The following is a 23750-nucleotide window of genomic DNA, read 5'->3' as shown; positions in this document are numbered from 1 at the left end:
GTCTCGCTCTGTCGCCCAGGCTAGAGTGCAGTGGCGCGATGTCGGCTCACTGCAATCTCCGACTCCCCGGTTCATGCGCCTCGGCCTCCCAAAGTGCTGGGACTGCGGGCCTGAGTCACCGCGCCCCGCCTGAGGTGATTTTTAACAAGTACAGCCGTAGCTGCAGGTATCCTGGTTCTGTAGGAACAATGAGGTATGGATGGATCCATACCTGGACCCATGGATTGGATGGATCCCAGGCAGGCCCTGGACGGAGGGAAATGCTCTGGTTTGCTAAGCCCAGCATCGAGGGAGGTCCACCCACAAAGCTAACCGTGGAAGTCACTGGGGCCTCCTTCGCCCTGCCGCCGGGGAACCCTGCCGGTGGCTCTCGACCTGCTCCCGAGCCATCTGGTGACACTGACTTAGCAGCCACCACCTTAATTGGCGCATTCCACGCAAATAACAACCAGGGAACCTGTGGGCGGTCAAAGGCCCGGCTTTGCGGTCGGCCCGCCCAGGCCCCTCTCCTTGCCCTGTGAGGCCAGAAAGTTACTTCTCCGAGGCCGTTCCCCATGATGAGAAATATCTCCCGCCTGAGGTTCTGTGGGGTAGGGGAGGTTCGTGCATTTCTCACAGAAAACCTCGCACAGACCCGCGACTGCCTTTATTAACGGCTCTCAGGAGGCTGCCTGCAGCCGGGGGTGTCTCCAGTCCCATGCTCGCGGGCAAGCAGGGCTGAGCTGTGCCTCCGAAAGGGCCAACGGGAACTCCGCGGTCCCTGAACTTCCGGGGCTGGCGGGCTTCTTTCTCCAGGGCCACCTGGAGCCCTGGCGTGAGTGCGTGCCGGGGCCGCGCGCGGGGTCTTTGAGGAACTCCAAGGCTGCCCGAGCCTAGGGAGCCAGCCACATTGGAGATCCCTAGACCGCCCGATTCCACCACCCCCGCGGTCCCCTCACAGCCGGCGCCAAAAACGCCAGTCCCACGGCGCAGGCCGGGACCCGCGCGCCCACGGCCCAATCAGCGCCGGCCTTGCACAAAGCGAGCCCCGCCCCCACGGCACGGCTGCCAGCCCCTCCCCCTCCCGTGGCCGCCTCGGCCCGCCCACTCCCCGCCCCGCGCCGTTCTTGGTTAGAGGCTCGCGATTGGCTCAGGGGGACTGCCGCGAGCTCTGGTTGGTCGGCACGGAGTCACGAGGGCGCCGTCGTCGCCTTTCCACAGGCGATTACTGGGCAGGCTCAGTCTTTCGCCTCAGTCTCGAGCTGTCGCTGGCCTTCGAGTGTACGTGCTCCGGGATCTTCAGCACCCGCGGCCGCCATCGCCGTCGCTTGGCTTCCTCTGGACTCATCTGCGCCACTTCTCCGCTGCACACTCCGCCGCCATAAGCCGCCATCATGGTGAAGCTCGCGAAGGTAAACGGCCTTGAGCGCGAGCGCAGACGTCTAGGCCTGCTCTCCGAGGGGCGAGCGCGGCGGCGCGGGGAGGAGGGCCTGCGCGCAGTCCCGGGCGCGTTCTAGGGCGCCATGCTGCGGGAAGTCTCGCGCGATTAGTGGGGAGGTCTCGCGGCTTCTGGCTAGTTGGTGGCGAGGTGAAGAGCTTCTGCAGGTGCTGGGGGCGGCGAACGCGGCGGGAAAGACGGAGTCACTGAGCGCGGGGAGGGGGCGCTGGGCCCCGGGGTGGGGAGATGAGACCAAACTCCTGCGACGCATACGAGTCGGGACCCGACTCCTGACGCACGTGCCCGGGAGCGCGGCCTGCCACGTGGGCCGCGCCGCGTGGGTCCTGGAATCTCCAGAGGCACCGGTGCCTAGCGCCAGGAAATGGCGGTATCGGCCCTATTCGGAGTCCCGGCCTGGCGAGCCGACACGTGGTGGGCCCCGGAAGGTGGCTCTGCCGCGTGCCTTTTGCGCCGTGTTTCGGGCACGTGGTGGCCTACCAGGTACCCCCACGTGGCCGCGCCTCCTCTTTAAGGGGCGGGGTTGTCTTGCTGGGAAAGGCATAATGTTCATGAGAAAACCAAGGTAGTTACTTCTTACCTTCGGGCGGGTTTTCTGTTTGTGAAGCCCGGGAGGAAAATTGTGGGCGGTTGAAAGTAGTTCATCTTGCATTGCCATCAGGACTCGTTTTGATGTTGTGCTGTTTGGCACTATGAGAAATGGATCTGAGGAAGGAGAGATGATGGCGTTTTAATATGAACAGTAATGGCAAAATATGAATGGCCTGAAATGTTGAGGTGGAGGTGTAATGACCTACTTGTGTCCATTTTAGGCAGGTAAAAATCAAGGTGACCCCAAGAAAATGGCTCCTCCTCCAAAGGAGGTAGAAGAAGACAGTGAAGATGAAGAAATGTCAGAAGATGAAGAAGATGATAGCAGTGGAGAAGAGGTAATTTTATCCAGCTTAATGCAGAATTGTGTTAAAACTACAACAATGGAGAGTTAAGACATGAAATTGGATGTCTGTGGCTAAAATAAGATTTTACTCATCCAGGTATGTCCTATTGTAGTGGTTGTTTCACAAGCTCTTCACTGACATGTCAAGGTGTCATTTGGCTAAGTATTTGAATGTGAGTTTGAGACAAGAGGTCTGGGGATCTCCTTTCCATGTGCCTCTGCAGGGCAAGGAGTGTGATTTGTTGTGTTAAATCATTACATTTTTCCAGTTTCAACATGTTAGCCTCACCCCGACATGTAGAGCTGGGCATTGTATTCAGATCTGAGGATAACCTTCCCAGATTCCTTTCCTAGCCTCCAATTAAGATTAATTGGTCTCCATTCCATTATATATAAACTTTGTAATACTACTCACTGCGTTATAGTTATCTTTGGTGTAGACTGAGGGCTGCCACCTCTTTGTGTTAACATTGACCCTCTTTACTCTTTGGCAGTCCTGGCCTTTGATTTGCTCCCTGTAAAGACATCTGAGCACTGAATTGTGCTCAGGTTTCTCGTTGAGAATTGAATAAAAGTTTTATTCTTCCACACATTGCCTAATAAAACTATGGGATTTTCATGTAGCTAAACGATGGCTTTTATCAAACTAACATGCTCACTCTTTGATGTGTGATAGTTTTGTAAGGGATAATTATGTTTAGCCTATTTGATCTTCATTTTATCTCAGGTCCTAAGAATTGAGCTTCACTGGACTCAGTACTGCCACCCACCATAGGAGCCCCAAATGATTTAATACGTTAATGCTTGGAGCCTCCTAGGTGTAAGGTTCTGAATAATTTACGCATAGCAATTCATTATTGTTATACATGTAATATGATACTATTACCATTTTCAGATGAGAAAGTTGGGGTTTGGGAAAGTATGAGGTGCAAGAATTCAGAGGTCTGGTTCAGAGGTATTTTAAGTGTTCAAAAGGGTTCCTTATGGCTGGGTATTCACCTGATAATAAGGGCTCTGACCTAAGAAACATAACAGAAGCCTGGAGTTTAACATGCTAACATGTGTCTAGCGCATGTGGTCTTGAACCAGAGGCATTGCCAGAATCTAACACTCACTGGGACCATGGTTATCTTTTTGGGTGTGGGGCTGGACTTACTGGTTTGGTTTTCATTTATTCTCAAGGTTGTCATACCTCAGAAGAAAGGCAAGAAGGCTGCTGCAACCTCAGCAAAGAAGGTGGTAGTTTCCCCAACAAAAAAGGTTGCAGTTGCCACACCAGCCAAGAAAGCAGCTGTCACTCCAGGCAAAAAGGCAGCAGCAACACCTGCCAAGAAGACAGTTACACCAGCCAAAGCAGTTGCCACACCTGGCAAGAAGGGAGCCACACCAGGCAAAGCATTGGTAGCAACCCCTGGTAAGAAGGGTGCTGCCATCCCAGCCAAGGGGGCAAAGAATGGTAAGAATGCCAAGAAGGAAGACAGTGATGAAGAGGAGGAGGATGACAGTGAGGAAGATGATGAGGATGATGAGGACGAAGATGAGGATGAAGATGAAATTGAACCAGCAGTGATGAAAGCAGCAGCTGCTGCCCCTGCCTCAGAGGATGAGGATGATGAGGATGATGAAGATGATGAGGATGAGGATGATGACGATGAGGAAGATGGTAAGTTGTTGTTTTGGTAGTTACTGGGCTTCTGATTGCAAGATATCTTGAGATTCTGGGATCAACATATTCCACAACAACCTGGAGATGAGAGTAGAGTCCTTGTGGGAATTCTCTGGGCTGTTGTGTGTGAGACTTAATTACCCATGAATGATTTTTGTCCCTCCTGAGAAAATTTCAACAGCACATTCTGTGAGTGTTTTTCATAATGTAGGATTTTGTTTCTTAGTGATCTTTTTTGTTTTGTTTTTGTTTTTTAATTTTTTTGACGGGAGTTTTTGCTGTTTCCCAGGCTGGAGTGCAGTGGCGCGCTATCTCGGCTCACTGCAACCTCCATCTCCAGGGTTCAAGCAGTTCTGCCTCAGCCTCCCAAGTAGCTGTGATTACAGGCGACCACTACTATGCCCTACTAATTTTTGTATTTTTAGTAGAAACGAGGTTTCACCATGTTGGCCAGGCTGGTCTCGAACTCTTGACCTCCGGTGATCCACCCACCTTGGCCTCCCAAAGTGCTAGGATTACAGGCGTGAGCCACTGCCTGGCCCCAAGTAATCTATTCTTGCCATGACTATTAACTAAACATGGTGACAGGATTGCATTAGATTTTAAAACCGATGTTGGTTTTGGGAGATTGCTGCAATTTTTAGGTGGCTTATCTTTCAGACTCTGAAGAAGAAGCTATGGAGACTACACCAGCCAAAGGAAAGAAAGCTGCAAAAGTTGTTCCTGTGAAAGCCAAGAACGTGGCTGAGGATGAAGATGAAGAAGAGGATGATGAGGACGAGGATGACGACGACGATGAAGATGATGAGGATGAAGATGATGATGAAGATGAGGAGGAAGAGGAGGAGGAGGAAGGTAATTAAATTAGATTCTGACATACATTGACATGAGTTGTTTAAAGAAGGCACTTAAGTGTTTGTGGCTATTGATGGGTAATACATTGACATCTTGTCCAGAGCCTGTCAAAGAAGCACCTGGAAAACGAAAGAAGGAAATGGCCAAACAGAAAGCAGCTCCTGAAGCCAAGAAACAGAAAGTGGAAGGTAACTTGCAGAATTAGGGGATGTGGGGGAGATAAACAGCACAAATGATGAATGACAAAGGGACTTAATACTGAAACATGATGTTACATTGCAGTGTGCTGATGTGCTGTGTATAGAAATTTTGCTTTGGAAACTAACTTTTTACCACACTTCACAAGTAGACTGAGTTCAGCTTTTTTTGTATAGGCACAGAACCGACTACGGCTTTCAATCTCTTTGTTGGAAACCTAAACTTTAACAAATCTGCTCCTGAGTTAAAAACTGGTATCAGCGATGTTTTTGCTAAAAATGATCTTGCTGTTGTGGATGTCAGAATTGGTATGACTAGGTAAGTGCTTCATGCACATTACATACACATGGGTCTGTTAATACTTTTCCTTCCCCTATTAGCACAGTTACTTTAGCCTGCCACTCTTAAACATGAATAGTGTAAACATCTTCAAGGATTAGCATTAGTGAACTAAGTTAGAATTAAACCATAGAGTCCCTGGATTGCAATTTTCACAGTCAAGTTGTAACTTGGTATAGCACAGAATAACCTTAGTAAGTTTTTTTGTCTTTTTTGTTTTGTTTCGTTTTTTATTGAGACGGACTCTGGCTTTCGCTCAGGCTGCAGTACAGTGGCGCAATCTTGGCTCACTGCAACCTCTGCGTCCCGGGTTCAAGTGATTCTCCTTCCTAAGCCCCCTGAGTAGCTGGGATTACAGGTGCACGTCACCACGCCTGGGGAATCTTTGTAGTTTTAGTTGAGACAGGGTTTCACCATGTTGGCCAGGCTGGTTTCGAACTCCTGACCTCAAGTGATCCACCCAACTCGGCCTCTCGAAGTGCTGGGATTACAGGCGTGAGCCACTGTGCCCAGCCTAAATTGGGGTCTTGAGGCACCAGTGTTGGTGTTAGGCAGGAGAATCGCTTGAACCTGGGTGACGAAGGTTGCAGTGAGCCAAGTTCGCACCACTGTACTCCAGCCTGGGCAACAGATTGAGACTCTGTCTCAGTTTAAAATAATAATAATTTGATGGTTATTTTCTTGGAAGTACCTGAAACTATTAGACCTGACTAGTCATCATAGTGAATGCTTTTATCCAGGCAGGATTCTCCTGTATTAGTGCTTACAGGTGTTCTTTTGTCAGCTGCTACTGTGAATTGTTATAAGCAATTTAGCTAATGATGATGACCTCAAACGTGAATGTGCATGTCATATCTCCGTACTGAGACCTTGTTCTATAGCTACAATTTGCAGAGCCTTGACTTTGTTTTGCTAATATTAGGGGTGCTTTTTAAAATGTGATCATCACATTTGTCTAGAATACATATTGTGGATTTCAATTTGTGTTTTCATCTGTTGTAATTTTGCCCTTCTCTCCACCTTGAAGGAAATTTGGTTATGTGGATTTTGAATCTGCTGAAGACCTGGAGAAAGCCTTGGAACTCACTGGTTTGAAAGTCTTTGGCAATGAAATTAAACTAGAGAAGCCAAAAGGAAAAGACAGTAAGAAGGGTATGTAAGGCTTTAGGAGATTATGCAATAAATTCAGGAGCTAGACTGCTAGGGAAAATGCTTTGTAACCCATTTCCCTTGGTTTCCTCTTTTTAAATTTTTTTTTCCCCTTGGTTTCCTCTTAATGTGGGAATTAAATGAGCTGGTGTTTACAAGAGTACTTGGCACTGCTTGCTAGTGTTACAGTGTAAATTCTTGAGTTAGGCAAGCAAGAGCACTTTTATACGGAACACGAATTATTAGATGCACCTAAATTAATGTAAAGGGGTCTTCACTGAAACTAGATTAGGTCCCTAATTACTGTTTGCATCTTTTACTTTATTTCTCTATATACAGTTGTAATGTTTTAAATTGGTATGTTCACCTTTTTTGTTTCTAAAAATAATATGCATCTACTCCAGGTTGAACTCTAGTGTACCCAGCGGATAGTTTGACATCAGCTGTGACAACATGGAGGGACCACTTGTGTGTTGACACTGCTATATCTCCAGGGCACAGAGCCTTGTACATTATAGGATCTCAAATTATTTGTTGAATAGAGCTATGTCTTTTTTTTTCCCCCTCTTTGTTGTTGCCCCCCACCTTTGGTTTTTCAGGCCATGGAGCTCATTTTTGTTTTTTTAATCTAGAGCGAGATGCGAGAACGCTTTTGGCTAAAAATCTCCCTTACAAAGTTACTCAGGATGAATTGAAAGAAGTGTTTGAAGATGCTGCGGAGATCAGATTAGTCAGCAAGGATGGGAAAAGTAAAGGGTATGTTCTGTCTATTGAAATGTAAGGGTTTTCTTAACATGAATACACATTCCTGCTTTATAAAATAAATGTTGGTTTGATTTTCTTAGGTGTGTAATTTTGGGCAGTTTAACCTGTAAATTTGTGCCTCAATTACCCATCTGTACCATGGGGATAACGTACTCATAGGGTGATTTTAAAAGACAAGGTAATACATATAAAGGAGCAAGAAATGTGCCTAGCTTACAACAAATACTTTGTGAGTAGTAGTTCAGTGAGGTGAGGTTACTGTGAAAAAATTTTGAGTATTTGTAAAACTGTAGTGGGAAGTAAGAGGGAAGCTCAAGTTTGATTGAGAAGTAGCATAAAACTAAGGGCATTTATTGTATTCAGATCTGAAGCAAGTTCTGTGTTGCTGAGGTAAAAGCATTTGTGTTAATGTGGTTTTAAAAACCATGAGTTCTTCTCCCTCCATTGCAGGATTGCTTATATTGAATTTAAGACAGAAGCTGATGCAGAGAAAACCTTTGAGGAAAAGCAGGGAACAGAGATTGATGGGCGATCTATTTCCCTGTACTATACCGGAGAGAAAGGTCAAAATCAAGACTATAGAGGTGGAAAGAATAGCACTTGGAGTGGTAAGAAATTAGGCTTGTTACGGGGTTCCAGAATTGATGGAGGGAACTCCTTTGTGTCTTTGTACTTCATAAGTTTATACTTTTTAATCAAAGTTACTTAAATGTAGGTGAAGATCAAGGACATTATACCCCAAGTTATACTCTTATTTGGAATAGTAATTTCCGATCTTGAATGAGAGCTCTAAAATCATTTTGCATTGGAATACAGTAGGCAAATCAAGCTTCCTTTGTAGGTATGTTTTATACTTTAAATGACTTTGACTATGTGTGTGTTTTTTTTTTTTTTTTGAACAGTCTCGTGGTCTGGTTGAATGTGCAGTGGCCGGATCTCAGCTTACTGTAGCTCATTCTACGAGCAAGACTTCTTCCTGCCTCTTTATTCTCCTGATGGCTGACTACAGCCCGCCGGGCCTCCGGCGTGAGCTTTGAGCGAGATTCAGTCTGGCTCTGTTTGTGGGTCGATCTCTGCTCACTGCGTAAGCCCCCGGCCTGGTTCACGCCTGTCTCCTCAGCCTCCTCCCCGAAGGCTGGGGACTACAGGTCAGCCACTTCGCCTCGCTTTGTATTTTTGTGACGGGTTTCACCGTTAGCCAGGATGGTCTCTGGATCTCCTGACCTCGTGACCTCCGGCCTCGCCTCCCAGTGCTGGGATTACAGGCTTGAGCCAATCACTTGGCAGTTTTGTATTTTTTAGTAGGAGATGGGGTTTCACCCCAGCCAGGATGTCTCGATCTCCTGACCTCGTGATCCGCCCATCTCGGCCTCCCAAAGTGCTGGGATTACAGGCTTGAGCCACCGCGCCCGGCCGACTATGTGTGTTTTGAACTCAGATTATTGTTCTAGGAAAACAGGCCAGTAGTCAGCCTATACATAAAGAACCACCACCAGAACATTGCAACATGTACTAAGTACTTAATATGTTGAGTAACAAAAGTGGATTTCACTTACATCATCAGTATTTGTGTGTTAACTCTTTCAAGCACTGAAATGCTTAGGAATAAAATATTACTGCTCTGACCGAAGCTGGGAACCACTGTTTCAGAGTCTTAGGAATGTGGCATCTCTATTTGCAGGTGAATCAAAAACTCTGGTTTTAAGCAATCTCTCCTACAGTGCAACAGAAGAAACTCTTCAGGAAGTATTTGAGAAAGCAACTTTTATCAAAGTACCCCAGAACCAAAATGGCAAATCTAAAGGGTAAGATAATTAATACCTTTATATCAGTTACAGGCTATATATGTCTTACAGGTCTAAAGGAACGTAAGGTCATGTGATCCTGTCAGAAAAGCCAAATAATTTTAGCTACGTAAATGAGTGTAAAAGAGCGTCATTTAGGTACCAACTTGAGAGAAGGCTTGGCAGCATCTTGTGACAGTGAAGGAGCACGTGCTTGGTAACTTACTCTAAGCATTAACTGTTCATCCTCAGGTATGCATTTATAGAGTTTGCTTCATTCGAAGATGCTAAAGAAGCTTTAAATTCCTGTAATAAAAGGGAAATTGAGGGCAGAGCAATCAGGCTGGAGTTGCAAGGACCCAGGGGATCACCTAATGCCAGAAGCCGTAAGTTCACCTGGATAGGATGCTGTGGTTGGGGGTAGCACTCTCAGTGCTTTTGGTGTTTATTTTTTGCACAAATTCTGTGTTTCCTGTTGCTACTGAGTGAACAATAACTGGATATGATGACTGATTACCTGAGAAATAATTGATGAAATCTCAAGAAGATTCCTCTAGATAGTCAAGTTCTGATCCAGCTGTGTCAACTCAGAGCAGCAAGTTTGCCCATGATTTCCTGCCCCATCCAGTGGGCAGCACCTGCTTGGGTTCTTCTCCCACTTTCCATAGCAGAATATCAACTATGCAGTGGCAATTTAAAAAATGTAAACTCAGAATAGCCTTACTTTAATTAAGGACTAGTTGGCTTAGTTGCTTTTCACTGCTTTTCCACTAAGACAAGCATTCTTGGCCAGTAGTCATACCAGGCATTGTGCAAATTCAGTGTTACTACGAACTGTGACTTCACATAAAGTCACAATTTTTTTTCTTCCCCAGAGCCATCCAAAACTCTGTTTGTCAAAGGCCTGTCTGAGGATACCACTGAAGAGACATTAAAGGAGTCATTTGACGGCTCTGTTCGGGCAAGGATAGTCACTGACCGGGAAACTGGGTCCTCCAAAGGGTAAGGGAAGAAAGCATGAGTGCTGCTTTCACTTGAAGGGGTTTTTGTTCGGTGGAGACCTTGAGTCTAAGGTGTCTTCTCATTGAGCTCCTTTCTGTCTATCAGTGGCAGTTTATGGATTCGCACGAGAAGAAGAGAGAATTCACAGCACTAGCATTATTTTACCTTCTGTCTTTACAGAGGTATATTTAGCTGTTTTGTGAGACATTCTGGGGTTCAAGCTGTCACACCAGTTAGTTTTCCATAGAGAGCTACTCTGTCACTGGTATCTTTTCCCAACTAAAGGCTACTTTCTGTGGGATGGCTCCCCAGCGTGTGCAGTTAACTTGGGACATGTGCAGTAGGTGCTTTTTATAATGGGCAATTTCATTTGGTGTTCTAGGTTTGGTTTTGTAGACTTCAACAGTGAGGAGGATGCCAAAGCTGCCAAGGAGGCCATGGAAGATGGTGAAATTGATGGAAATAAAGTTACCTTGGACTGGGCCAAACCTAAGGGTGAAGGTGGCTTTGGGGGTCGTGGTGGAGGCAGAGGCGGCTTTGGAGGACGAGGTGGTGGCAGAGGAGGCCGAGGAGGATTTGGTGGCAGAGGCCGGGGAGGCTTTGGAGGTAAGGCACACAGGGATGATGACTTCAATGTCTACTGGACACCACGTAGCATATGCTCTTCAGACCGTGCCTTGTCACGGTTCCTAATCACTGGGAGGAGGAACTTTTGTACCTATTCTTTTAACAGTGTCTTGCCTTCCCCCTGTAGGGCGAGGCGGCTTCCGAGGAGGCAGAGGAGGAGGAGGTGACCACAAGCCACAAGGAAAGAAGACGAAGTTTGAATAGCTTCTGTCCCTCTGCTTTCCCTTTTCCATTTGAAAGAAAGGACTCTGGGGTTTTTACTGTTACCTGATCAATGACAGAGCCTTCTGAGGACATTCCAAGACAGTATACAGTCCTGTGGTCTCCTTGGAAATCCGTCTAGTTAACATTTCAAGGGCAATCCCTTGTTGGTTTTGACTGGATATTCATATAAACTTTTTAAAGAGTTGAGTGATAGAGCTAACCCTTATCTGTAAGTTTTGAATTTATATTGTTTCATCCCATGTACAAAACCATTTTTTCCTACAAATAGTTTGGGTTTTGTTGTTGTTTCTTTTGTTATTATTTTTTTTTTTTGCGTTCGTGGGGTTGTAAAAGAAAAGAAAGCAGAATGTTTTATGGTTTTTGCTTCAGCGGCTTTAGGACAAATTAAAAGTCAACTCTGGTGCCAGACGTGTTACTTCCTAAAGAGTGTTTCCACTGGAATGTCACTGGAGAGCATGGCAAAGCCAGCTCTGCCACTCACTTCACCCATCCCAATGGAAATGGCGTAGTGCGTGCGTTTCCAGTATCCCAGCCCCCAACTTGGTTGAAATGCTGGTGAGGGGACCCGCTCCTGCAGCCCTGATGCTGATGAAGGCTGCTGCAGCTTCTCCCAGTTTTAGCAGGTCTGAGGATTATGTCCTGTAGAAGACTCTGGAAAGAGGCGCAGGAACACATTAGTCAGGTCTCCTAGGCCAAGGAAGGGCATCTGGGAAGAGCAGTGGCTCACACCTGTAATCCCAACACTTGGGGAGGCCGAGGTGGGCAGATCACCTGAGGTCAGGAGTTGAAGACCAGCGTTGCCAATGTGGTAAAACCACATCTCTACTAAAAGAAAAATTAACTGGGCGTGGTGATGCACTGCTGTAGTCCCAGCTACTCAGGAAGCTGAAGCAGGAAAGTCACGTGAACCTGAGAAGCAGAGGTTGCAGTGAGCTAAGCACGCACCACTATACTACAGGCTGGGTAACGGCGAGTCTCCAAAACAGTTCTGGAAAAGAACTCATGCTAGATGGATAGACCAGTGGACACTCAGGGACCATGCGGCTGGGGAGGAAACCACATCCAGTAAACCCCTAAAAAGCCATTTGTTCTGTACTATGTATGTTGTTTATTCTTTCTGGTCTTAAGTACTTGCCTCAACCTTCACTTTTAGTAAAAGATGAAGGCCACATGAGAGGTGGGACTATCAACAACGTGATGAATTTAGATGAAACCCAGTGCCCAAAATCAACATAGGTAGCCAAGTGCAAAACCCTGTTTTAGTCAGACTAGCGAAATCAAACTATGATACTTTGATAAGCTTAGAAGGAAACATGCAGAACCTTAGCTGGTTTAAGTTTACCCTGGTTGAGTTGGGCTGCTGAAATGTTAACATCCTTGTGCTTATCACCTACTGCTTGTCAGCCCTGTTCCATGTCCAGGGGACGGGGGTGGTGACAATCCAGTTACAAGACTCACGCTCTAGAGAGGAAGGCGGCCAGTGAGGGTTGTAGCTATGATAAAAAGCAGTGGGAGGGTCTCCCATGAGGCAAGCCCAAGGACAAAAAAAGGAAGGCCTTGCAGTCTGTATTCTAGAATTGAAGGCTTTTAGATAACAAGCCCATCAGGGGTGTTGTGGATTAAATCTCAGATTGCAGCAAGGGAAATAGTATGAACATAAGAATCTATCTACAGTGGTTTTCAAGAAAGATCCTGTGAGGCCGGGCACCACACCGTGAGTCATACCTGTAACCCCAACACCTTGGGAACCTTGGGTGTGGAGATGGCTTGAGCCCAGAAGTTTCAGACCAGCCTAGACAACAGTGAGACTCCCATCTCTACAAGAGATGGTCGTGATGGCATAAGCCTGCAGTTCTCGGGAAGCTGAGGTGGGAGGATTGCTTGATCCCGACACTGCATTCCTCCAGTCTGGGTGACAGAAACAGTTTGAAAAACCTTGTGAAGTTGGTGTCTAGGTCTTCTGGAATCTATGAAATGCCTCCAGGGTTCCCCTTGGTTCCCTGCAGCCTTCACCCAGTTGAGAATGTGCTGCAGCTGGTTTCTTTGTGCAATCTTTGGGAGGCTCATGGGTTAAAGTAAGTGATAGTCTATATGCTGTGTGGCCATCTGTTGGGATTGCTGGTGGCTCTGGTGCAGCACAGCCACTGCTTTTTCAACACTTGGAGAGCCTATGGGAGTGGGATTTTGGTAGGTTCCCTTGCTGTGTGCAAGGGAGGGCTTGAATTGCAGGAAGAGCTCATGGCTCCCAAGGTGGGGCTTGCATTGCTATCAAGTTGCTGTTAATAATGGGACAGTTGCTGTTCGTGTGCTCAGCAGCTGGGCGTTTTCCTCAGCCCCTCTACTAACCTGCTGTGAGGCAAGACAAGGGCAGGACACTAAGGTTCCTATCTCCTGATTCTTTTTCTTTCCTATTCCTTAAGGCAAGTAGAGATGGTCCAGTCCTGTGATTTGTCAGTGCTTGTTCTAATCATGTGCGCTGATTTCCTATAGAATGAAGATGAGGGCCGGGTGTGGTGGCTCAGGCCTGTAATCCCAGCACTTTGGGAGACTGAGGTGGGCGGATCAGCTGAGGTCAGGAGTTTGAGACCAGCCGGGCCAACATGGTGAAACGCCGTCTCTACTAAAAATACAAAAATTAGCTGGGCGTGGCAAGGGGGGGGCACCTGTAATTCCAGCTACTTGAGAGGCTGAGGCAGGAGAATTGCTTGAACCTGGAGAGTGGAGGCTGCAGTGAGCCTCTGCCCTCGACAAAAGCGAAACACTATCTCAAAAAAAAAAAAAAAAAAAAAAGAGGATGGAAGGTAGATTACCCTGCAGGGCCAGAAAGAGACACTGGGGCTTGTGATTAGGGACTGAAGTCAAATTCAGTCTTCCCTGGTGCCTGTCTCTAGTTTCTGATTCGGTGGTGTTTGGAGCCATTTTAGAAAAGTGATAGTTTTCTTCTGCAAATGGTTGTCACCACATTTGTCATGCTTCCAGCAGGTGGCAGCATAAGTCCACAAGGATCTGGAAACTCCTGCCGGAGGGAGGCCTGGTGATGACCTGGCTGCAGGCCTGTGCATCTCTAACTCCAAACTCACCGTCAGATTTCGGACCAGTGGACAGGCCCAGAGAGTCCCCCACCTCGAGTGATGCTGCACAACCCCTGCAAAAGGAGTTTCCAATTGGATCCTACAGCTAAGATTTTTTGGAGGCATGGCCTGTGCCCTTTCTCTGAGAGTCACTCTGTTATCTTTGTGTCTCACTGTCTCCCCTCAGCCTAAAAAGAAAAACTAAAGCTTTTCTCACTCCAAAAGACTGTCCCCCGACCCTGCCACCTCACACAGTTGTCTCCTCTTCTCTTCATTGCCAAACTTTCAGGATGAGCATACTCTAGCCTCCTCGAAGTGTGGCTTCTGTCCCCCTTCCTCCATCGTGATCATTAAGGTGCCAAAGCCAGGGGTCAGTCTTCCCTCAGTTCACCTTCTTCCCTGCAGCATCTGACAGACTCTCCCTCCTTCCTGCTGAAACTCCTCCTCCACCATTAAGAATTTAGGCAGTAGGGCCAGGCACGGTGGCTCACGCCTATAATCCCAGCACTTTGGGAGGCCAAGGCGGGTGGATGACCTGAAGTCAGGAGTTTGAGACGAGCCTGACCAACATGGCAAAACCCTGTCTCTACTAAAAATACAAAAATTAGCTGGGTGTGGTGGCAGGCGCCTATAATTCCAGCTACTCAGGAGGCTGAGGCAGGAGAATCACTTGAACTTGGGAGGTGGAGGTTGCAGTGAGCAGAGATCGCGCCATTGCACTCCAGCCTGGGCAACAAGAGTGAAACTCCGTCTCAAAAAAAAAAAAAAAAAAAAGAAGAAGGAATGTAGGTCGTGGCCTAGCACTGTGGGAGGCTGAGGTGGGAAGACAGCATGAGCTCAGGAGTTAGAGACCAGTCTGAGCAACATAGTGGGACACATATCTCTACCAAAAAAAGAAAAAGTAAAAAAGAACTTAGGCACACTAAGGGTGGAAGTGGTTAGGAAGGAAAAGAACAAATCCTCAAGGACTGCAGCCATTCAAAAGCCCAGGTTCATCCAATTCACAGATGGGAGCCAATGGCTGTCTCCACTGATCAGGTCACCAACCCAGTAATGGGGGGAGTAGGAGGCCAAGAGGGTTACCCTATTTCTGATCCCTGTACATGGAAACATGAAAAGAAATGCATGCTCCCTCTGACAGAGGGGACTTGGTTTTGTTCACTGTGCTGTTCCGAGCTTAGAAGAGAGGCTAACACAGTAGGTGCTCAGCAAGTTTCCCAGGGGAAACACCTTCCCCCCAACTTAACGTAGGGTCAGGTAGCAACAGGAAAGGATCATTAGGCCAGGAGTTCTGAACATATTTTTGTTATTTAAAATTTTTTTTTTTTTTTACATATAAGGTCTCACTCTGGCCCAGGCTGGAGTGCAGTGGCACAATCATGGCTCACTGCAGCCTTGACCTCCCGAGCTCAAGCAATCCTCCTACCTCAGTCTCTCGAGTAGCTTAGTTGTGGGGATTACATGTGTGCACCACCACTGGCTAATTAAAAAAGAAAAACATGTTTTTATCGAGACAGTGCCTCACTGCATTGCCTAACTGCATTGCCTAGGCTGGTCTCAAACTTCTGGGCCCAAGCAGTCCTCTCATCTTGGCCTCCCCAAGTGTTAGGATTACAGGTGTGAGCCACTGCACCTGGCCAACATATTTTTAAAGTTATTTTTACTTTATTTTATGATTTTTTAAAATGAGATGAGGTCTCACTTTGTTGCCCAGGCTAGAATATAAAGGTGTTATGATAGCACACTACAGCCTCAAACTCCTGGGCTCAAGTGATCCCACTTTAGCCTCCCCAGTAGCTGACTACAGGCACATACCACCACATCCACTTTAAATTAATGTTTTTGTACCAAGGATTATTTTGGGAGTCTGGTGAAGCCTTTGAATCCTTTTCAGAATAATGTTTTCTAAATCACTTTAAAATATAAAAGGAATACAAGGGAGACCAATTATATTGAAATTAGTTATTAAAATATTTGAGCACAACTTACGTGATAGAATTATAGATATGTTCATTAATAGATTAGGTAAGATTTATTTACATTGAAAACACAGGTAGTTTGGTTCTGGTAGTGATAAAGTGGCTTGTGACAGACTAATACTTCTGTTGATGACAATTATAAACTCTGGTCAGACCAGGCAGGTGGCTCACACCTCTAATCCTAGCACTTTGGGAGGCCAAGATCTGTGGATTGCTTGAGCCCCTGAGTTTGATACTAGCCTGGGTAACATGGTGAAACTCTGTCTCTACAAAAAATACAAAAATCAGCCAGGCGGGCCGGGTGCAGTGGCTCACGCCTGTAATCCCAGTACTTCGGGAGGCTGAGGCAGGTGGATCACCTGAGGTCAGGAGTTCAAGAAGAACCTGGTCAACATGGTGAAACCTCGTCTCTACTAAAAATACAAAAATTAACCAGGCGTGGTGGCGTATGCTCGTAGGCCCAGTTACTTGGGAGGCTGAGGCAGGAGAATCGCTTGAACCCGGGAGGCAGAGGTTACAGTGAGCCTAGATTGCACCACTGCACTCCAGCCTGGGCAACAGAGAAAGACCTTGTCTCAAAAAAAATTAGCCAGGCATGGTGTCGCATACTTGTAGTCCCAGCTACTAGGGAGACGAAGATGCGAGGATCACTTGAGCCACTGGGGAGGTTGAGGCTGCAGTGAGCTGTGATTGCACCACTGTACTTCAGCCTGGGCAACAGAGGGAGGCCCGTCTCAAAAAACCAAAAAAAAACTCTGGTAAAATATGTATTTTTTATTTTTAGTTTTTTATTTTTTAATTTTTATTTTTGAAGATGGAGTCTCTCTCTGTCACCCAGGCTGAAGTGCAGTGGCACAATCTCAGCTCACTGCAACCTCTACCGCCCAGGTTCAAGTGATTCTCCTGCCTCAGCCTCCTGAGTAGCTGGGACTATAGGCATGTGCCACCACGGCCGGTTATTTTTTGTACTTTTAGTAGAGACAGGGTCTCATCATGTTGGTGAGGCTGTCTCAAACTCCTGACCTCAGGTGATTCATCTGCCTCAGCCTCCCAAAGTGCTAGGATTACAGGCATGAGCTATCGCACCAGGCCCTGGGCAAAATATTTAAAGATCAATGTCTAAAGTTGATTTGTCTTCCAATAATACCAGATAGAAAACTGGAGCAATCCAGGGAAGATGGTACCGATCCTGGAAAGAAGGGAAGCACACTGGATAAGACCCATGTTTAACCAGCTTTTCCCCTGAGGGCATCACCCAACTTTCTTGACTCTAAGGGAATAGAGCAGAAAGTGGATGTCTTACTGTGCTGAGGAATCAGGTTAGAGTATGAGTCTGGAAATTTTGGGAAATAATGAAAATGAGGGAGACACAGAGGAAGAAACCATAAAATCTGCATACAAATTGCCTTCAAATTCCTTTTTTCTTTTAATTTTTTTTCTTTCATAGAGACAGGGTCTTGCTGTATTGCCCAGGCTGGTCTCAAATGATCCTGTGCCTCAGCCTCCCAAAGTGCTGGGATTATAGGTGTGAGCCACCACAACTGGCCAGAGCAACTTTTCTTTTTGAGACAGAGTCTCGCTCTGTCACCCAGACGAGTGCAGTGGCTTAATCTAGGCTCATTGCAACCTCTGTCTTCCAGACTCAAGCGATTTTCCCGCCTCAGCCTCCCCAGTAGCTGGGACTACATGCGCCCGCCATCACACATCCAGCTAATTTTTTGTATTTTTAGTACAGACAAGTTTTCACCGTGTTAGCTAGGATGGTTTCAATCTCCTGACCTCATGATCCGCCTGCCTCTGCCTCCCAAAGTGCTAGGATTACAGGTGTGAGCCACCACGCCCGGCCCAGAGCAACATTTCATATTGGAAAAAAAAGGTAAATTTACTAGAAAGACATAGTAATCTTTTTTTTTTTTTTTTTTTGAGACGGAGTCTCACTCAGTTGCCCAGGCTGAAGTGCAGTGGCGTGATCTCAGCTCACTGCAAGCTCCGCCTCCCGGATTCACACCATTCTCCTGCCTCAGCCTCCCGAGTAGCTGGGACTACAGGCACCCGCCGCCATGCCCGGCTAATATTTTGTATTTTTAGTAGATACGGGGTTTCACCGTGTTAGCCAGGATGGTCTTGATCTCTCCTGACCTCATGATCCACCCGCCTCAGCCTCCCAAAGTGCTGGGATTACAGGCGTGAGCCACCGCGCCCGGCAAGACATAGTAATCTTGAATGTACGTGCAAATCATAACAGAGTTTTATAACCTGTGAAGCAAAAAATTGATAGCGATAAAGAGAGAAATGGACAAATTTTCAATCACAATTGGAGATTTTAACACCCCTCATTTAGTAAGAGATAAAGTAAATAGACAAATAATAATGATATAGAAAAATTGAAAACGGTCATTTAGGCCTAACTACCGAAAAACACATGTTCTTTTTTTTTTTTTTTTTTAGAGACGGAGTCTCCCTCTGTCGCCCAGGCTGGAGTGCAGTGGCCGGATCTCAGCTCACTGCAAGCCCCACCTCCTGAGTTCACGCCCCATCTCCTCCTGCCTCAGCCTCCAAGTAGCTGGGACTACAGGTGCCTGCCACCACTCGCTAGTTTTTTTGTATTTTTTAGTAGAGACGGGTTTCACCATACAGCCAGGGATGGTCTCAGCTCCTGACCTCGTGATCTGCCCGTCTCGGCCTCCCAAAGTGCTGGGATTACAGGCTTGAGCCATCGCACCCGGCCACATGTTCTTTTTAAGTGCACATAAAGCATTCTAGGCTCCAAACAAATCTCAAGAAATTTCAAAGGATTGGAAAATATACAATTTGACATGACAGAAATAAATTAGAAATGAAAAACAATAAGATACCTAGAATACTTCTAAACATTTGTATATTAAGTACATTTCTGAAAAACATTTCTGAATGGATCAAAGTAGAAATCACAAGAGAAATTAGATACTATTTCAAAATGAATGACAATAAAAACACATTTTGGGATGCAGCTAAAGTAGTGTTTAGATGGAAATTTATAACTTAAAATACTTTAGAAAAGAAAGAGTTTTAAAGTTAACTGTCTGTTTCAGCTTAAGCATGTAAAAAAGAAAGAAGAAATATGTAAGAAAAGGAAATAATAAAAATAAGAATAACAATTAATGATGTAGAAAAATCAAGACAAAAATTGGTTCACTGAAAGGATAAATAAGATAAAATTGATAGTCCTTTAGCAAGACTGATAAAGAAAAAAGACAAAACACAAATAGCCATTACTGGGAATGAAAGAAGGGGTGTATCATCACATTACAGATTGTACAGATTTTTTTATTTTTTATTTATTTTTATTTTTTTAAGAGACAGTCTTGCTCTGCTGTCCATTGCCAGGCTGGAGTGCAATAGCATGACTGTAGCTCACTGCAGCCTGGAACTCCAGGGCTCAAGCGATCCTCCTGCCTCAGCCTCTCAAGTGGCTGAAACCACAGGTGCATGCCACCATGCCTGGCTAATTAAAAAAAAAAAAATTCTTTTTTTCTTTTTTTGTAGAAATGGAGTCTTATTATGTTGCCCAGGCTGGTCTTGAACTTCTAGCCTCAAGTAATCCTCCCTCCTTATCCTCTCAAAGTACTGGGATTACAGGTGTGAACCACCATGCCCCATCCAGATATTCAATATAATGAAGGAGTATTGTGAATAGCTTTACTTCACAAAATTCAACAACTTAGATAAAATGAGCAAATTCTTTGAAAACATAACTTTCCAAACGGACACAAGAATGTTGGGAGCAAGCCCCCCAAAATCTGGCCAAAAACTGGCCCCAAAACTGGCCATTAACAAAATCTCTGCAGCACTATGACATGTCCATAATGGTCCTCACGCCCAAGCTGGAAGCTTGTGGGTTTACGGGAATGAGGGCAAGGAACACCTAATTTCCAGGGCGGAAAACCTGTTAAAGGTATTTTTTTTTTTTTTTTTTGAGACGGAGTTCATCGTCGCCAGGCTGGAGTGTGCAGCAGTGGCCGTGATCTCAGCTCTCTACTGCAAGCTCCTCCGGGCCCTGGGCTTACGCCATTCTCCTGCCTCTGGCCTCCCGAGTAGCTGGGACTACAGGCGCTCGCCAGGTCGCCTCGGGCTAGTTTTTTGTATTCTTTTAGTAGAGACGGGTTTCACCGTTAGTCAGAATGGTCTTGATCTCTGACCTCGTGATCCGCCCGCCTCACCTCCCAAAGTGCTGGGATTACAGGCGGAGCCACTGGCTAAAGGAATTCTTAAGCCAGAAACAATAGCATGAGGGATTTATGCCTTAAAGGCGTGTTCCTGCTGCAGTTAACTAGCCCAACCTATTCATTTAATTCGACCCATCCCTTCATTTCCCATAAGGAATACTTTTAGTTAATTTAATATCTATAGAAACAACGCTAATGACTGGTTTGCTGTTAATAAACATGTGGGTAGTCTTCTGTTCAGGGCTCTCAGCCTGAAGGCTGTCAGACCCCCGATTTCCCATCACTTCACACCTCTTCTGTATTTCTCTCAGTGCTCAGTTCCTCTAGTGCCACTAGGTTAGGGTCTCCCCAGCCGAGCTGGTCTCGGCATAAGAAGAAATGGAAAATATGAATAATCCTACATGTACTGATGAAATTGAATTAATCATTTAAACTTTCCACAGAGAAAACTCCAGGCCCAGATGGCTTTATGAGTAAATTCTATAAAATGTTTAAAGAAGAAATAATACCAATCTTACACAAACTATATTTCAGAAAGCAGAAGAAAACTTTTTCCAATTTGTTTTATGAGTGCCGATACCAAAATATGACAAGGACATTACAATAAAAAAGGCCAATATTCCTCATGAAACATAAAAATTCTAAAAATACATTAGCAAGCTAGGGCCGGGCGCAGTGGCTCACGCCTGTAATCCCAGTACTTTGGGAGGCTGAGGTGGGCGGATTATGGAGCTAGGAGTTTGAGACCAGCCTGACCAATATGGTATGGTAAAACCCCGTTCCTACTAAATATACAAAAATTAGTCGGGTATGGCGGTACACACCTGTAATCCCAGCTACTCAGGAGGCTGAGGCAGGAGAATTGCTTGAACCCGGGAGGCAGAGGTTGCAGTGAACCAAGATCATGCCACCGCACTCTAGCCTGGGCCATAGAGCGAGACTCTATCTCAAAAAGTAAATAAAATAAAATAAAATAAAATAATTAGCAGGCTGGGCATGGTGGCTTACACCTGAAATAAATAAAATAAAATAAAATAAAATAAAATATTAGCAGGCTGGGCGTGGTGGCTCACACCTGTAATCCTAGCACTTTAGGAGGCTGAAGCAGGAGGATTGCTTAAGTCTAGGAGTTTGAGACCAGCCTTGGCGACATAGCAAGATCCCCGTCTCTACAAAAGATTTTTAAAAAATTAGTCAGATGTGGCCGGGCGTGGTGGCTCATGCCTGTAATCCCAGCACTTTGGGAGGCTGAGGTGAGCGGATCACCTGAGGTCAGGAGTTTGAGACCAGCCTGGCCAACATGGAGAAACCTCATCTCTACTTAAAATACAAAAATTAGCCATGCGTGGTGGTGGGCACCTGTAATCCCAACTACTTGGGAGGCTGAGGCAGGAGAATTGCTTGAACCTGGGAGGCGGAGGTTGCAGTGAACCGAGATTGCGCCATTGCACTCCAGCCTGGGGGACAAGAGCGAGACTTCATCTACACTAAAAAAAAAAAAAAAAAAAGCCAGATGTGGTGATGCACCTGTAGTCCCAAGGCTACTCTGGAGGCTGAGGTGGGAGGACTGTTTGAGCCCAGCAGGTTGAGGCTGCAGTAAGTGATGGTCGGGCTGTAGCAGGACGCGCCACAGACAAAACTCCTCAGACACCTGGCTGGGGGCATTGGCAAGACTTCTTTCTCAAGAGCCGAGCCCCTCAAATGAGCAATTCCTGTCCCTTTTAAGGGCTCACAACTCTAAGGGGGTGCACGTGAGAGGGTCGTGATTGAGCAAGCAGGGGGTATGTGACTGGGGGCTGCATGCACCGGTAATTAGATCAGAACAAAACAAGATAGGGATTTTCACAGTGCATTTCTATACAATATCTGTAATCTATAGATAACAGAACCAATTAGGTCAGGGGTCGATCTTTAACTACCAGGCCCAGGGTGCGTCGCCAGGTTGTCTGCCTGTGGATTTCATTTCTGCCTTTTAGTTTTTACTTCTTCTTTCTTTGGAGGCAGAAATTGGGCATAAGACGATATGAGGGGTGGTCTCCTCCCTTAGCGCCACTGCACTGCAGCCTGGGCAACAGAGCAAAACCCCAACTCTAAAAAAAAATTAACGGGCCGGGCGCGGTGGCTCAAGCCTGTAATCCCAGCACTTTGGGAGGCCGAGACGGGCGGATCACGAGGTCAGGAGATCGAGACCATCCTGGCTAACACAGTGAAACCCCGTCTCCACTAAAAAATACAAAAAACTAGCCAGGCGCAGTGGCGGGCGCCTATAGTTCTAGCTACTTGGGAGGCTGAGGCAGGAGAATGGCATGAACCCGGGAGGCGGAGCTTGCAGTGAGCTAAGATCCCGCCACTGCACTCCAGCCCGGGCGACAGAGCAAGACTCCGTCTCAAAAAAAAAAAAATTAACGGCCAGGCACAGTGGCTCATGCCTGTAATCCCAGCACTTTGGGAGGCTAAGGTGGGCAGGGCACCTAAGGTCAGGAGTTCAAGACCAGCCTGGCCAACATGATGAAACCCTGTCTCTACTAAAAACAAAAATTAGCCGGGTGTGGTGGCAGGCACCTGTTAATCCCAGCTACTTGGAAGGCTGAGGCAGGAGAATTGCTTGAACCTGGGAGGTGGAGGTTGCAGTGAACCAAGATTGTGCCATTGCACTCCAGCCTGGGGGACAAGAGCAAGACTTTGTCTCAAAAAAAAAAAAAAATTTAAACTGAATCAAGGAATATGTAAAAATGATGATTCATCATGATCAAGTAGGGGTATAGTCTCAATTCAAGTTTGGTTAACATTTGAAAAATCAATGTATTATGTTGACGCAAAAGTAATTGCAGTTTTTGCCATTATTTTCATTGGCAAAACAGCAATTACTTTTGCACCAACCTAATAATTTACCATATTATAGAATTAAAGGAGAAAAATAATACAATTGTCCAAATAAAAGTAGATAAAGCATTTGTCAAACTTCAACAATTAACAGTTGTGATAAACAAAACTCAACAAAATTTTAACAGACTGATAAAGAACACCTACAAAAAACCTAAGGCTTATATCCCACTTGGTAGTAAAATGCTGAACATTCTCCCCCTAAGATCATGAACAAAGCAAGGGTGTCTGTTCTCACTATTTCCACGTAACACTCTATTGGAAGTCCAGTACAATAAGGCAAGGAAAAGAAATAAAAAGCATAAAGATTTGAAAGAAAGAACTAAAACAGTCATTATTCATAGATAATATGATTACATATTTAGAAAAATCATTGGGAATGTACAAAAACCTGTCACAATAAGCAAAAGTACCAAGGTTTCAAAGACATAAAATATATATGTAAAAATTGGTTTCACATATATACCAAACAGCAAACGACTGGAAAGCAGAAAATGTTTAAATTATTATAATTTCATTAAGAAAAAATACTGAGGAATAGATTTAATACAAGGTGAGCAGGGCATTGTCGAGGGAAATTGACTAAATATCTGGAGAGATACATCATGTTTGTAAATTAAGAGACTTAAT

General features: G+C 45.8%; 1 protein-coding gene and 3 non-coding genes across 4 annotated transcripts; all 4 read left to right on the top strand.

The window, feature by feature from the left end:
- The first annotated feature begins 1127 nt into the window (after positions 1-1127).
- On the top strand, positions 1128-11390 carry NCL (nucleolin). The gene is made up of 14 exons (XM_009183298.2): positions 1128-1391; positions 2248-2364; positions 3555-4035; positions 4699-4893; positions 4995-5081; positions 5268-5409; positions 6458-6582; positions 7212-7335; positions 7795-7952; positions 9026-9149; positions 9381-9514; positions 10004-10130; positions 10513-10736; positions 10885-11390. Exons 1-14 carry the CDS (start codon positions 1374-1376, stop codon positions 10959-10961), a joined length of 2133 nt encoding a protein of 710 aa, XP_009181562.2. The 5' UTR covers positions 1128-1373; the 3' UTR covers positions 10962-11390.
- Positions 5119-5188, top strand: LOC116269292. Its single transcript, XR_004176771.1, has one exon. It is a non-coding gene; the product is annotated as a small nucleolar RNA SNORD82 (small nucleolar RNA).
- On the top strand, positions 9626-9705 carry LOC116269293. The gene has a single exon (XR_004176772.1). It is a non-coding gene; the product is annotated as a small nucleolar RNA SNORD20 (small nucleolar RNA).
- LOC116269287 lies at positions 10204-10340 on the top strand. Its single transcript, XR_004176766.1, has one exon. It is a non-coding gene; the product is annotated as a small nucleolar RNA SNORA75 (small nucleolar RNA).
- Positions 11391-23750: the final 12360 nt, after the last annotated feature.

Source organism: Papio anubis, chromosome 10 (assembly GCF_008728515.1).
Source record: "Papio anubis isolate 15944 chromosome 10, Panubis1.0, whole genome shotgun sequence".
Lineage (NCBI taxonomy): Eukaryota > Metazoa > Chordata > Mammalia > Primates > Cercopithecidae > Papio > Papio anubis.
Note: the sequence above shows the minus strand (reverse complement) of the source record. Positions and strands in the feature narration are given on the sequence as shown.